At 39.1% G+C, this 13,105-nt stretch overlaps 2 protein-coding genes across 6 annotated transcripts in view; one reads left to right on the top strand and one right to left on the bottom strand.

Annotated features, from left to right (window-relative positions):
* Positions 1 to 9,316, top strand: part of LOC106820021 (protein phosphatase 1 regulatory subunit 21-like) — a 28,522-nt gene extending 19,206 nt beyond the window's left edge. For 2 of the 3 annotated variants that reach the window (XM_014824609.1, XM_014824666.1), the window contains exons 5-20: positions 522 to 686; positions 1,006 to 1,064; positions 1,561 to 1,655; positions 2,492 to 2,694; positions 3,035 to 3,136; positions 3,257 to 3,345; positions 4,291 to 4,427; positions 4,761 to 4,853; positions 5,000 to 5,127; positions 5,655 to 5,783; positions 5,999 to 6,091; positions 6,243 to 6,419; positions 6,828 to 6,956; positions 7,252 to 7,329; positions 7,906 to 8,040; positions 8,190 to 9,316. In XM_014824609.1, coding sequence (XP_014680095.1) covers positions 522 to 686; positions 1,006 to 1,064; positions 1,561 to 1,655; positions 2,492 to 2,694; positions 3,035 to 3,136; positions 3,257 to 3,345; positions 4,291 to 4,427; positions 4,761 to 4,853; positions 5,000 to 5,127; positions 5,655 to 5,783; positions 5,999 to 6,091; positions 6,243 to 6,419; positions 6,828 to 6,956; positions 7,252 to 7,329; positions 7,906 to 8,040; positions 8,190 to 8,222 — 1,845 coding nt within the window. In that variant the 3' untranslated portion in view covers positions 8,223 to 9,316. The remainder of the gene's footprint in view (positions 1 to 521; positions 687 to 1,005; positions 1,065 to 1,560; positions 1,656 to 2,491; positions 2,695 to 3,034; positions 3,137 to 3,256; positions 3,346 to 4,290; positions 4,428 to 4,760; positions 4,854 to 4,999; positions 5,128 to 5,654; positions 5,784 to 5,998; positions 6,092 to 6,242; positions 6,420 to 6,827; positions 6,957 to 7,251; positions 7,330 to 7,905; positions 8,041 to 8,189) is intronic. The other variant, XM_014824732.1, reaches the window with a different exon arrangement.
* Positions 9,304 to 13,105, bottom strand: part of LOC106820257 (cysteine-rich motor neuron 1 protein-like) — a 79,333-nt gene continuing 75,531 nt past the window's right edge. For 2 of the 3 annotated variants that reach the window (XM_014824812.1, XM_014824883.1), the window contains one exon: positions 9,304 to 12,485. In XM_014824812.1, coding sequence (XP_014680298.1) covers positions 11,821 to 12,485 — 665 coding nt within the window. In that variant the 3' untranslated portion in view covers positions 9,304 to 11,820. Of the gene's footprint in view, positions 12,799 to 13,105 lie in introns of all 3 variants that reach the window. The other variant, XM_014824940.1, reaches the window with a different exon arrangement.

Raw genomic sequence — 13,105 nt, 5'->3', positions numbered from 1 at the left:
CCCAACGAACATTCTTTTGAGGAGGTTCCTGATACCATCCCTGCTGCATTCCACTTGTTTCGCGCGCCGTGTATCGTGAACGATTTGGGACTAAGCAGGGTTTTACTAGATCCACCACTCCACCACAGAGTTCACCGCCAGTAGACGTTAGATGAGCGCTGTCGCTCTGCGGCACTTGTTTAGAATGTCATCACAGCTTGGTGATTGAATGATTGAATGATTCAATTCAAATGTCCAGCTTCATAGGGATGTAATGGACTAGGCATGGTCTTTTAGAATGTCTTATCACAGTTTTGTGATTGAATGACTCAATGATTCAATTCAAATGTCCAGCTTCAAAAGGAGGTAATGGACTAGCCATCATCTTTTAGAACCCCTTATCACAGCTTGGTGATTCAATGATTCATTCTTGATTCAGTGATTGGCTAAAGCATCCATGAGTCATGCTAGATGTGTGTATATTTTTTATCTACTGCGCATCTTTGACCTATGTAAATAAGGAGCTAATACGTGTCATGCAGTTGTACGAGAAAGAAGCAGTATACAAGAAGACTGTGATGGAGCTTCGTGATCGGATTGCTAACCTAGAACACCACACGGCACAGCACGATAGTGTTGTCAGGACGACCGACATAAAGCATCGAAGTCTGGTGGATAAGCTGCAGCAAGATAAAGCAATCCTAGAGGTGTGCATTATGACATAATTTATGTAGCAAAAGTATTTGCAATTTGTAGAACTTGTACGTTCCCAAATTCTTGCTTACAGAAGTAGTTTTTTTAATCATTACTCATTTATTGCTGACAATTAATGCCACAGCTTGGCAAAGCATGTATTGTAATCCTTGCAAACAATTCAAGTCTTTGGTTGTTGTTTTTATAGCATCCAAATCTTGCTGATTTTCTTTTAAAATAATATGAATTAATGATTGCCAAAATGTTTTTAATTATGTGTTACACATTTATTTGAATTTCCTACTCAGTGTTTTATTATTGTGTTTTTGCTAGGTTAAATTGCAGAAAAGTGAAAAGGAAACTCATCATGCAAAGCTGGAAGCCTCTACAAGGTATTTTTGTGCTTGGCTTTTCAAAATACTAAACAATCATCAATGTTTTAATTTAATCAAATACAACGTACACCATGAATGAAAAATGTGTGCAGTTTTATATTGTAAAAATTGTCACAAGCAATTATATTACAATGTACTGATGTAGGTAAATATTAAACAGTTTACACATTTACGAGTTTCTACATTATATGTATATCTCCATGTTATTCATTATAATCAAGAGAATGATATAGGTGCACGTTACCTCAACCAAATAGTTGTTGCTTTAGTGCAGTGCTCCTTAAACTATTTCAGTGTCATTTACCCTCGAGTCTTTATCACAAAATTTCATTCACCCATGACTAAATTTTCTTATGTTTTCAGTATGATTCATTCACCCCAAAATAATTTTATTCACCCTTGGGTGAACCATTTACCAGTTTAAGAAGCGCTGCTTTATTATATATACATTTCATATACATTAATAAAAGTGTGGCATCTATTCCTGTTGCAGCGAGGAACAACTGAGGACTGTGCATGGGGAGTTGAGTACTTCTCTGCAGGCAGCCACACATATCATACAGGAGAAACTTCCATTCAATGACAGTAGTAAGCATCCTGCACTATTCTTCACTAGTGTATGTCACTATAAGGTTTGTCTGAGAAAATTCCTATGATAGATGGTCTAAACGGAATCTCTCGCTATATTCTTCATTGATATCCCATATTACAAAACAGTTATGTCATTAGTTGTGTAGCCAGGTAATGAATTAGACATGTATGAGGAAATTTACAACTGGCAGACTCTAGATATCAATTTTGTGTACATTTCAAACATGTGCATACATTGAGTAGTAGTAGTAGTAGTAGTAGTAGCTCTATATCTTTAGTACCTGAAGTATAATATCAAGAGCGTATAAAGAGAGAGCGTAGAAGGAGAAGGCGTACAACGGTAAAATGCTGAAACCATGTTGCAGTATTAGTCGAATTAATAAACTTTCCCCGTTTTATTTTGACGATTCTTTGCAGTATTATTGATCAGCTGTCCTACCTTGTTAATATAAAACAAACCGCATGTTCCTACGATGCCCCTATGCTGAGATAATGAGCGGTGAAAATCTGGTATTTTCGCCGAACACCGACTCAACATTAGTCAGTACTGCGACCGACTTAATTCGACTAATACTGCAACATGGTTTCAGCATTTTACCGTTGTACGCTCTCCTTCTTTATACGCTCTTGATATTATATCACAAACAAGTCGCAATATGTGGGTGGGAATGCACCGTATAAATCATTAAATCTGTATCTACAACTCATTCTTATTTCCTCCTGATTAGGAACCAGCAATTAAAATTCAACCAGTGAAAAACAACAATGTACTGCTGATCTAATGTTATTTATCCATATTTTATCTTTATTAATCCTGTTTCTAATCTTGTCAGAGGTCATCGAGCTGTCAGCTGTAAATGTGATGCCGTACAACCGACTCCAGCAAGATAAGCTGCAGGAGCTTGTCGCACAACTAGCCAGCTTAGTGAAAGAGTTTTCGTCGACCTTCTCCAACTACCACACTTACACGGAACAGCGTTGCCAAATATACCCAATAGATGGCAGCACTGAGCACATGAGCAATGTTAATGTACAGGTAATAATAATGGATTTTTCTGTCAAATTCTTTAAATTCGCTCATAGGTCAAGATTGTTATTGAGTGATTAGTTAATTTATTGGTTTGCCAAGTATCGCAGCTATGTAATTAATATTCCTTTTTTGGATTTATAGTGGAGCTACATGTTATTTTACAGTTTCCAACAGTTCTTAATATATAGTTCCTTCTGTGGATTGCATTGCAGTTACTCTAATTAATATATAAGTTATAGTTATGATAAGTTAACAATCCAAAGGAATCCTAAATATTTCATGATGATATACTAATAGGAAAATACTTCGGAAAATTACGATAAATATGTATACGTACTTCTTTCAGCTTTGCAAATTCTTACATGAAAACAGCCAGTACCTTCGAGCTGTTGAACTCTCCTTCAGGAGTTTTCAGGAGACAGTGAGAGATGACACAATGACAACGCTAGTGAGTTTAATGTCAGAGTCCGTTAATCGACTCTTTCGTACGCAAATTGCAACTTTGTTCTTTGATTAAATTTTCTGTACGTGCTGTCCATAATCATGTCATTATTACTGGTTTTTGCAGGATACTGCATCAGGCTTAAAAACATTTGCAAGTAGTTTCCATGAATATGTGACATATCATGAAAAATTACTACCTTACCAGCTACTGAGGTACACACAATATTTTTTATAATAAATCCTACTACAATTGAAATCCTGTGGCCGTATGAATTCATGGTTTCGATGTAATATCTTGTGCCTGTTTTTAAATTGATATGTTATATGTACTGAAATTATTAGTGTTGCATTTCTAAAGATGGTTAATATATAAGGTATAAGCAAGAGCTCATAATAGAGAAGAGTATGACACCGTTTTAACAGCGTTTTGCATAGTTTTCAACTTGTAAATATTCTATCAATAAGTGAATAAATATATTCAAACTTTACCTTGTTTTCGTCTATGATTCTCCCTTAATCATATGACACCACTAATTTACCTGAAAATCGTATGTGTTCTTCAAAAAAGTGGGGCTGTTGGGGATATTGGGCATCGAATTGTATTCAGCGTGTAGCGTTTCCAGCGTGCTAGAAATAAATGTGTGCTCACGGCGAGCTAGCAGCTGATTTTAGCTGTGTTACCATCGTGTTCCTGATGATAAGGAAGCGAAACAAGTGCTGCTACTGTGCTTACCTAATATCCCCAACAGCCCCCAGCGTCCCGTAGTTACAACCTGGTGCTGCCGCCGCATATCAACATGCGCCGAACAGATGCGACCATTTGGGAAAACTGTGAAACCGTTTCGTATTCAAAGAACATTTTTGATCACATACGATTTTCAGGTAAATTGGTGGTGTCATATGATTAAGGGAGAATCATAGGCGAAAACAAGGTAAAGTTTGAATATATTTATTCACATATTGATAGAATATTTACAAGTTGAAAACTATGCAAAACGCTGTTAAAACGGTGTCATACTCTTCTCTATTATGAGCTCTTGGTATAAGTTATAGCTGCAAGATAGTTAACAAATGTAGAAAAGTAACATGAATATTGAAATTTAACTGCAATACCTATGAGGTGTATCTTGCGCTGAGTCTGTTTATGCCATTCCCCAGTATTGAAGAGGAGAGCAAAGCTTCTACCTGCACTAAGGCCCTGAAGGAGAAGAATTCTGAGCTGCATAATGCCGTGGCTAAACTGCTGACAGCACTGACACGCGTCGACTCTTGCCTAGCTCTTTTAGGTCACCAGAGTATGTACACACTTGCTACGTTTTACTGGACTGACATTCCAAATCTGCAAGTTGAGTAAGAAAGATATATGAGCACGTGTAATTACATATAGGTTCAATTAATGGCCCTGGCAACTAACACAACATTATACATATTGTGTTTTGATTCCAGCACTATTCTGTTCTAATTAAACTATGTTATGGGAAAAAATGATGACAAAGAAAACATCATTGATTACCTTCTCCATTTAAATGGCATTGTTTACTTTGGGTATGTGATGAGGAAATGTGTAGTGAAACAATAATAAAATGAGGTATGTGATATAATTTCTGTAAACGGGTTCCGATTGGTAGGTGAGCAGTCATGTGATTTTGTGCGAGCGAATCAGCCTCGGATGCTGGAGCAACTTGCTCTGACTGTGCAAGACTTAAATGACAAGGTGAAGGGTAAGTCATTAATCCTTTCTGCGCTTGCACAATTGCAGTATAACTTTATTTGTCTACACTGAATGCACCAGTGAGTGTAGTGGTATATTCCTTAACTACCATACCTGCTGTGGCATGACACATGTATTGCGTTGCTAACATTTCAGATCTGTCGAAAGTTTACAAGTCAAAAATTCTGCTAGAGCATCAGCTACCAACTGCAAGCAAGAAGTTGAGAACTACAAATGAATGTCTTGTCTCTTCACTAATCTCACTCGTAACATGCACTGGGAAGGTATGTATGCACCCCTGTGTGCGTGCAAGCGTGAGTGAGTGAGTGAGTGAGTGAGTGAGTGAGTGAGTGAGTGAGTGAGTGAGTGAGTGAGTGAGTGAGTGAGTGAGTGAGTGCGTGCGTGCGTGCGTTAGTTTGTTTGTGGATATTCATGTGCGTATTTTGTGTTGTAGCTTACAGTTTGATAGAGCATAGCTATCCCCTAAAAGTAGATGTATTTGATTGATAATGTGCTATTCCAAGTAAGGTACTAGCCAAATACTTATGTTTGTATTTTAATCCACGTATTGTATGAAATGTATGTATGAAAAGAATGTATGAATAATATATATCTGGATAATTGGTGCCAGTATAATGGTGCATATTTGAATGATTGCAGTCAATTCAAAATAACAGCTGAACAGGTATTTCCTAAGAGGTGCATAGATGTGCATTCTAACAAAATGACTGCAGACAAACTTGTTTGCGAGTCCACTAGGTTCCGGATGCATTCTCCTCACCTTGTGGAAACTACATTTTGTTGCTTCCAGATCTCAACATTTCTGGCCTCGAATCTGGTATTTCTAAAGAGCACGATTCCACGAGATGGTCATAGAGCTTTACCAATAGGTGGCGCTCTGCGACAGCAGGCTGCTGAGTACATGAAACTGCTCAATAGGGTATATAAATATTGACTATAACATTCATATACATCTTCATTTACAGACCTACTCAATATAAATATATACTTATAGGTATATTCGAAGACGCATGCGTACCTAACAAGCATTTTTCACTCACGCTTAAGTCAGTAGTGTGAGGGAATGAGACACTGGTCTCAGACGAGAATGATTGAAGCATGTACATGTTGGCTTATGTGAGACGTCTGTTACAGCCTGTTCGGGAGAGCATTCCCTACGAGACGGCAGTGAGTAACAGCAGGACACTACAGAGCTGCTCAGAGAGCAGGGAGAATCTTTCTCAACAGGCGAGTTTAGTGCTTATAGTATGTGCATGCTGTGTGTGCGCATATGGTGCGACACTAATTTCCAGTGCAATTTCAAATATTCGGTGTGAAATCTCAACTAGTTAACAAATCAACTGACGAGAACGAGTAAATGATTCCCTCGGTACGACAGGTCACGTATTTGACGGAGAGAATCAGCAAGCTGGAACAGGAGAAGGAGCATTGGATGCTGGAGGCAAAACTGCTGCAGATTCGCTTGGAGAAGATGATATCAGATGCTCCAAATTTTGTGCAGCCAGCCAGTGACACAGCCCAGCAGCAGCACCAGCAGAAAGATAACAACACAGATGTACGTCAGTTGATTTCATTGTGTAGAAAACTCGAGGAATATTAATGAATCAGCCGATTGGAGGAATACATTTACAGTCGTTGAACAAATTTGTGTCAATATTAAAGAAGTAATACATATAATAATAATTAGTCATAATAGCTGTTAGTAAGTATTCTGCATCTATTGAGCTCTCTATTAACTGATTTCCGTTATATATTACTCGTATTTCTAACAACTAATAAATAATAGCTAATACATAACTTGCTCATCTTTCCTCCTTGACATCGTAGCTGTTCACTGAACTACCCCATTCCTAGTCTCATCTCATTTTCTGACTGTCCCCTTTTCATTCCTTGTTTCTAATTCACTTGGCTGATTTCTATCATTCAAACTTTTTATTCCTTCATTATTTTTTGCTCGTTTCAGGTTGCTAGTTCATCCAGTGATTACCACATGAGGGAGACGCTCATTCGTACGCATTTCAATGATAGGATATCAGCCATATCACAAGACCTTCAGCTTGCTGACAGTAAAAGTGTATTGTTTCATGCAGAGGTATTGACACACAGTTATCTTGTGTATGCTCATTTACATTCGGCATGAACTTTGGGCATTTAATATTGGATTTTTTATTAATTTACATTTGAATTTTGGGTCTGATGTTCTATCAATCTGTCAACATTTAATGCACACGCATGCGGGTACGCATCCACACAGACATATTGGTTAATGAGTCCATTTCACAACTGCTACAATTATATGTAAGCATAGATTAATTGTAGGACATTCTCGTAATTTTATTGCATATTTGGTGAACGTAGTTGTGATACGAGTCACTATTGTGTTCTAGCTGAAAACTTTGCACCGGCGACTGCAGCTTGCGGAGTGTGAGAGGGACCAGCTCATAGTTCAGGTCTCTAGCCTAAAGGTACTGCACTTACACTATCACACACACTTTGTGTTCGTGCCTATACATTTACTGGTTGTCAGTAATTACCTCCATGGCATTACCTCCATGGCGGGGGTTATGTTTTCACCGGCGAGTTTTTGAGTGTTGGTTTGTGTGTTTGTGTGTTACCATGCACGTTTCAGTTCACTTCCGCTAGGTGCGCTGGCTGTAGACTTACAAACACGCAACCACAGGCTAAGGGGCAACCACAGTCCTCCCCCACCTGCACGCTCGCACTAATCCGGATCCAATTAATTATTTAATTAATTAATTAATTTTTCCACTTAATTAATTAATTAATAAAAAATTTCACATTGAGAGAATTCAGCTGCCTTGCCGGAGGTCTGTGCTCTCCGAGTGCTCTAGTTCTAGTTTAAAATTAGATCTCTTCCTTGAAAATTTATCCCATTTTTTTCGTCTGGATTCGTGATTTTGTCAGTGTTAGTGAACGTGCACAAGAGTTTACACTATGATTAGTTCAGGAGTGTAATATAGAATATATTTATAGACGTATTATATCTATATTATACATTCCTCTGAATGGTTGACGCGCAGGATGAGCTGCAGACCACAACGAAGAATTACGAGGGGCAGTTGAGTATGATGAGTGATCATCTGTGTACAATGAACGACAAACTAACCCAGCAGACGGACACGATCACGGAACTAAATGAACTGCTACATAGCAAGGTAAGTCTGTAACTAATCTGTCGTAATGTCATTCTTTCATGTTTTCCTTAGACGTGAAAATGTGAATAGTTGAGAATGTGAAAAAGTTATTTAGAAATTGTGTGTAGACGATATTTCGATTCTATGCGCGTCTTTTGTCACTTTCTCAGCAATCTAGGAAGTTACAACTGCGGGGGAAGTAGCACAGATTTCGACACATGCTAAGCAAGTACCACTGTGGATACACCTTTCACTCACAAACCTGTTAAATATGTAGTATGTGTATATCTCGTAACTGCACTTCGTAACCAGGAAAATGATCATTTGTGTGTATATAAAGCTGTGTTCCTGACCTACTGTCACAGTTGATGTTATTAATTGATTGTGTTGAATAACTTGCATCTGTCTAACATATATAGACACAGAAAATTGAAGATTGCAGTTGACAATGCCAATGTGGGCAGTGGTAGAATTAAGTTACATTAACACGTCTGCTATTATATAGCCCTTGGCCCCGATTAGCCTTGTAAAAGTGGCCAAACCAACATGCCAGGTTTGTTAATCATCGTTTCCAAAATAATTCAACAATTTGTAAAATTCTATACCTGTAACAGGATCAAATTAATTGTTAGGTTATTGTTAACTCATGGTGAGTAAATGAAAGGGCCAGATTATTAAATAATGACAAATTGTTCATAGATTGCCTGAATCAGTTTGTCTGATCATGTACTGAACTTAGAATGTATTATAAATAAAGACATGCTTATATCCATAGGCTGTCTTTTATATTGATATTTATATATATCGAATAATTAGTTTCAACTTAATATATTTTGTTATTGGTTTGCTTATTCACAGTATTTGACCAAAAGCTGCAGTTAGTAAGCTTCTCGTGAAATACATAGATTATCATGAATTTATATTTTTACAGGCGTACTATAAACCTCCATGACAATTAGATGTATTATTCTACGTTCTAATGCTTCAGCTCAGATTAAAAAATGTCTGCTTTGTTTGCGTTTGTGTATAGTGGCGTAACTATGGCGATCACAATATGTTTTATTGCTCCATTCCTATGTGTTGCTGACCCTGCAAATGACGTGTTATGGTCTTTTAATGATCCAATAATTAGGTACCCGATATTCATGGAGGTGATGATATTTCGTGCGCGTGTTGCGTGCTCATGCTAGGCATTGAGAGGTAGATTTATTGTACTTAGCCAAGATGGCAACAACGTGTGATGTTAAAGTTCTTTTAGACAAATAAAAGAGACCTCAACAACGGTTGCAAAAACCTAGAAGACCATGTTTTGTACTGATTTTTGAATCTCCAATCGACTAAATGCTTTGCACGTAGCGACGTCCTCTTCTTTACAACTAGCCTCAGGAGAGGTTCACAGTGGTTTGACAACTGTTATTGCAGTCAAGAAAATTCTACGATTATATACATAAAAAGATACATGTATACCATGCAATTACCTTATGCAATGTAATGTAATGCAATGTAAACAGTAATCTTAACTATCAGCGTAAACCGTCGATCTGTAAATGAATTACACATAAGAGAAATAGGTTCTCATATCATAATCATGTGGAATGTTCTAAAGTAATATATTATACAACAGTGAGAATACATGGGATCACTCTGACAATGATACGATCGACCCAAAACATCACGTTTTAAAAACACATGCTTGTGCACTGTACCCTGCAAACAATCTACCTTTAACTTTGCAGCTACCACTGGAATACAATTGAAACGTACAAATTGGGAAAAATCACAACAATCAACACAAATGTTGAAAAAACAACATACCACAACATAACAAAAAAATCAATTTAAATATCTACGATAAGTGAACAACAGTAATTACAATTTATGCCTAAATATACAGATAACTTCTTATATTATAAATAGTTTACAAAGCAGTGGAATGCATGTGGATTTCTCAGCTCAGCATTCATGGACTATACCGAGCCTTGTTATGGCTACCAAGAATTCATTCAACAAGGGAATGATTACCTTTCAAACCCTGCTGATGCGAATTGCAGGGCTTGAGAACAACATCATAAAATTGCCACCACGGTTGTTATGCTATTGTAACCCATTTGTTATACTTCCAAACAAAATGTTTTTGTTGGCAACAAAATTCCATTATCTCAAACGTGGCCTACAAAGGAAGGTAAAGAATTTCTAAAAGAAATTTAAAGAAACTTCTTTAAGAAAGTGTTGGCACACTAACCATATTTAAGTTTCTATTCTCAAGCTGAGGCTGACCTGTAGTATAGCTCTGTCTATTGTTTATATTAGTTTCTATATATTGTTACGTTATCAACTGGATAAATACAATACAATACACCTGCTGTGGTGGAATCTCATGAAGCTTTGCTAACCCCTAGAATTCGTATCCAACAGGTATATCAATAATAACAACTCTCTTGTTTAATGAACTATTGCTGTTTTCTTAAACATATTACACAATAAAAGCGAGTACCTATTCCAAGCGACCATCCTATGCTGTGGATACAAGGGCTAGGGCTTGTCAAACCTTGATAAAAATGTGATTATTGTCTGTAAATTGTGTGGCAGCCCTGTTACGCACGCCCACACCAATATGAACAGACTAGTGGCATTTTATCAAGGTTTATTTTAAACGAAAATACTCCTATCAGTAGATTATAGAAGCCAGTCAGTCTTTTTACAGTTGAATGGATACATTTTAATAGTAACCATCAATGTCAACACCTTTCTCGTTTTACGGCTTTTACCACCAAATGACTGCGTATTCACACTACTCCAATTTAAAAAAATCGAAGGTGCTTCGTTCGACCCACACAGTTTACTCTTTGTATACAATCAAAGTATGATTTTGCCAAAGTGAGAGGAGTGAATTTACCTTTACCAAGGGCGTGACTTCGGTCGCTTCCCCAACAGTCCCTTCCTCACTAAAACTGTACTTGCCACGTTTCTGCCTATATCATATGACTGAGTGAAGATCACAAATAGGACCGCAATACGAATTAATGACGAGGCAGATTAAAGACACAGACATTCTACTCTAGTCCTGACTGATAGAATAGTGCTCAGCAGAATAGTGCTAATAAATCCACCATTTGGCTAATTTACGGGCTTTCAAATGACTGGAAAAGCAGTTCATGATTAGTAAATGTTTCCAAGAATTCAAGAAAAGTCTGCACAAAGCTTGAGGCCAACTATAATGGACTACAGGCTATGTGGAACGTTGGCAGACATTCACACTGAAGCTGTTTCAGCAAGGAAGTGGACAATGGTGGACAACGAGCAACAAGGTAACCCTTGAGCTGCTATTTATATCCAAAAAAATCACATTTGGCTAATCAAATACGGCTAGAGGAGAGCAACTGTGGATCTACATTTCGGTTCAAACTTCAATGATGGGAAGGAATACACTGATCTGCGAGGGTGCACTGTGAACGTACGCTTCCTGCCTATCATTGGCAGAGGGACAATATTGCAGTTAATTATGCGTAAATTTGCAAAGAAGGGTAGAAGAAGTCGTAGTGCAGTGTGCGATTGACGCCGCAAGTGAGCATGCAGCTGACAAACGTAGATTACCTCACTGCTAATCTATAAGCACAGCTTCCAACACAGCGTCTGGGAGCTCTACTGATAAAGGCAGAACACAACGATGTGTGTGCGTGTGTGTGCAAACGATGGGCATGCTATTCTGTGCAAAGCCATGCTTCCTACAGATATCCACTAAAATCACTGCGCAGAGACGAGAGCGTTAAAAGCCGAAGACGACGTGCCCATTGTTTCGCGTTACATCGCCAGTGCCGGCTCGCCATTCACTAGAAGCCTGCAGCTGGTGAGCTCAATGGGACAGCTATAGGAGGCCGTGGGATTACCGCCGTGGCTGCCTTGTTCCGCGCGGATGAGGCTAACTATGTGCGGCTTGTTCTGATAGCGCTTCTTTACTTTGCGACGCTGGTGCAGAAAGCAGAAGATAAGTGCGACAATGATAAGCACACAGACTAGTACGGCGATGCCCACGATCAGGACAAAGTTGCGCAGGTTGCTATACGGGTCCTCGTGGCCGTCTCCCGAGCTCAAGTGGGTCAGCAGTATGGCGGGCACCTCCGTCATTGGCACCCCTTCAGATGATACCACATTAGTATAACTAGGCTCCTCTGTCGGCAGTTGACTGACCAAGACAGATGGCGCCACGGATGTCGGACGAATCACCACATCTGCTGCCACCGTGGTGCTTAGTTGCCCGACCAAGACACCTGGCAGCACCTCTGTAGTCTGATGAATCACCACACCAGATGGCGCCTCTGTAGACGCATGGCTCTCCCAATCAGGCAGTGCGTCTATCTGCACCGTGGTGTCATACACATCCGACGGCACCCTCGCAGGCGGACTACTCGCTAACTCGGGGTACGCCCCCTGTGCAGTCGGGTGGCTCTGTCTCACGAACACCGATTCTGAAACAGCGAAGAACAATGAACGACGGTGAGTTCCGCGTCGCGAGCGCGAGAGAGAAAGAGCGGGATCGATCGACGAAGTTCTTGAAGAGTCGGCTCTCGTCTCATGGCACCTCCCCATTGGAGAGCAGCGGCTGGCTCTTCAGCTCCATGCAATTGCCGTTCTCGGCGGCGGCGGCTCCGCCATGCTTCTTCGTGCTCGAGTGTCGCTTTTTCAACCAACAGATCACGAACCCGATCGCACACACCACGAAAGCTGACAGCACGACTCCGATGATGATCCACTTATTGTTATTACTTGCTTTGCCAGGCTCTGAAACAGCGCGTGCAAAAATGGGAACAGCGTGGCAGGGAAAAATTTGCGGGGGAAGCGATATGTGCGTAATACGTTTGCATGCCATGCTAAATAAAAACGCATTGCCCATTGTGAAATCCATTGATCCATGTTTAATTGAAGATTATGATGTTAAATTAATGATTAATGTTAATTGAACATGCTCAAACTAAAAAGGAAAATTGAATTGATGAGTTAATTCACTCACCAATTCAAATTTATTGTGAGATTAATGACCCTGCTGCACACAATATCATACATTGCTGTCATTATAATTTCATGTATA

Source organism: Priapulus caudatus, unplaced genomic scaffold (assembly GCF_000485595.1).
Source record: "Priapulus caudatus unplaced genomic scaffold, Priapulus_caudatus-5.0.1 Scaffold2, whole genome shotgun sequence".
Classification (NCBI taxonomy): domain Eukaryota; kingdom Metazoa; phylum Priapulida; class Priapulimorpha; order Priapulimorphida; family Priapulidae; genus Priapulus; species Priapulus caudatus.
Note: the sequence above shows the minus strand (reverse complement) of the source record. Positions and strands in the feature narration are given on the sequence as shown.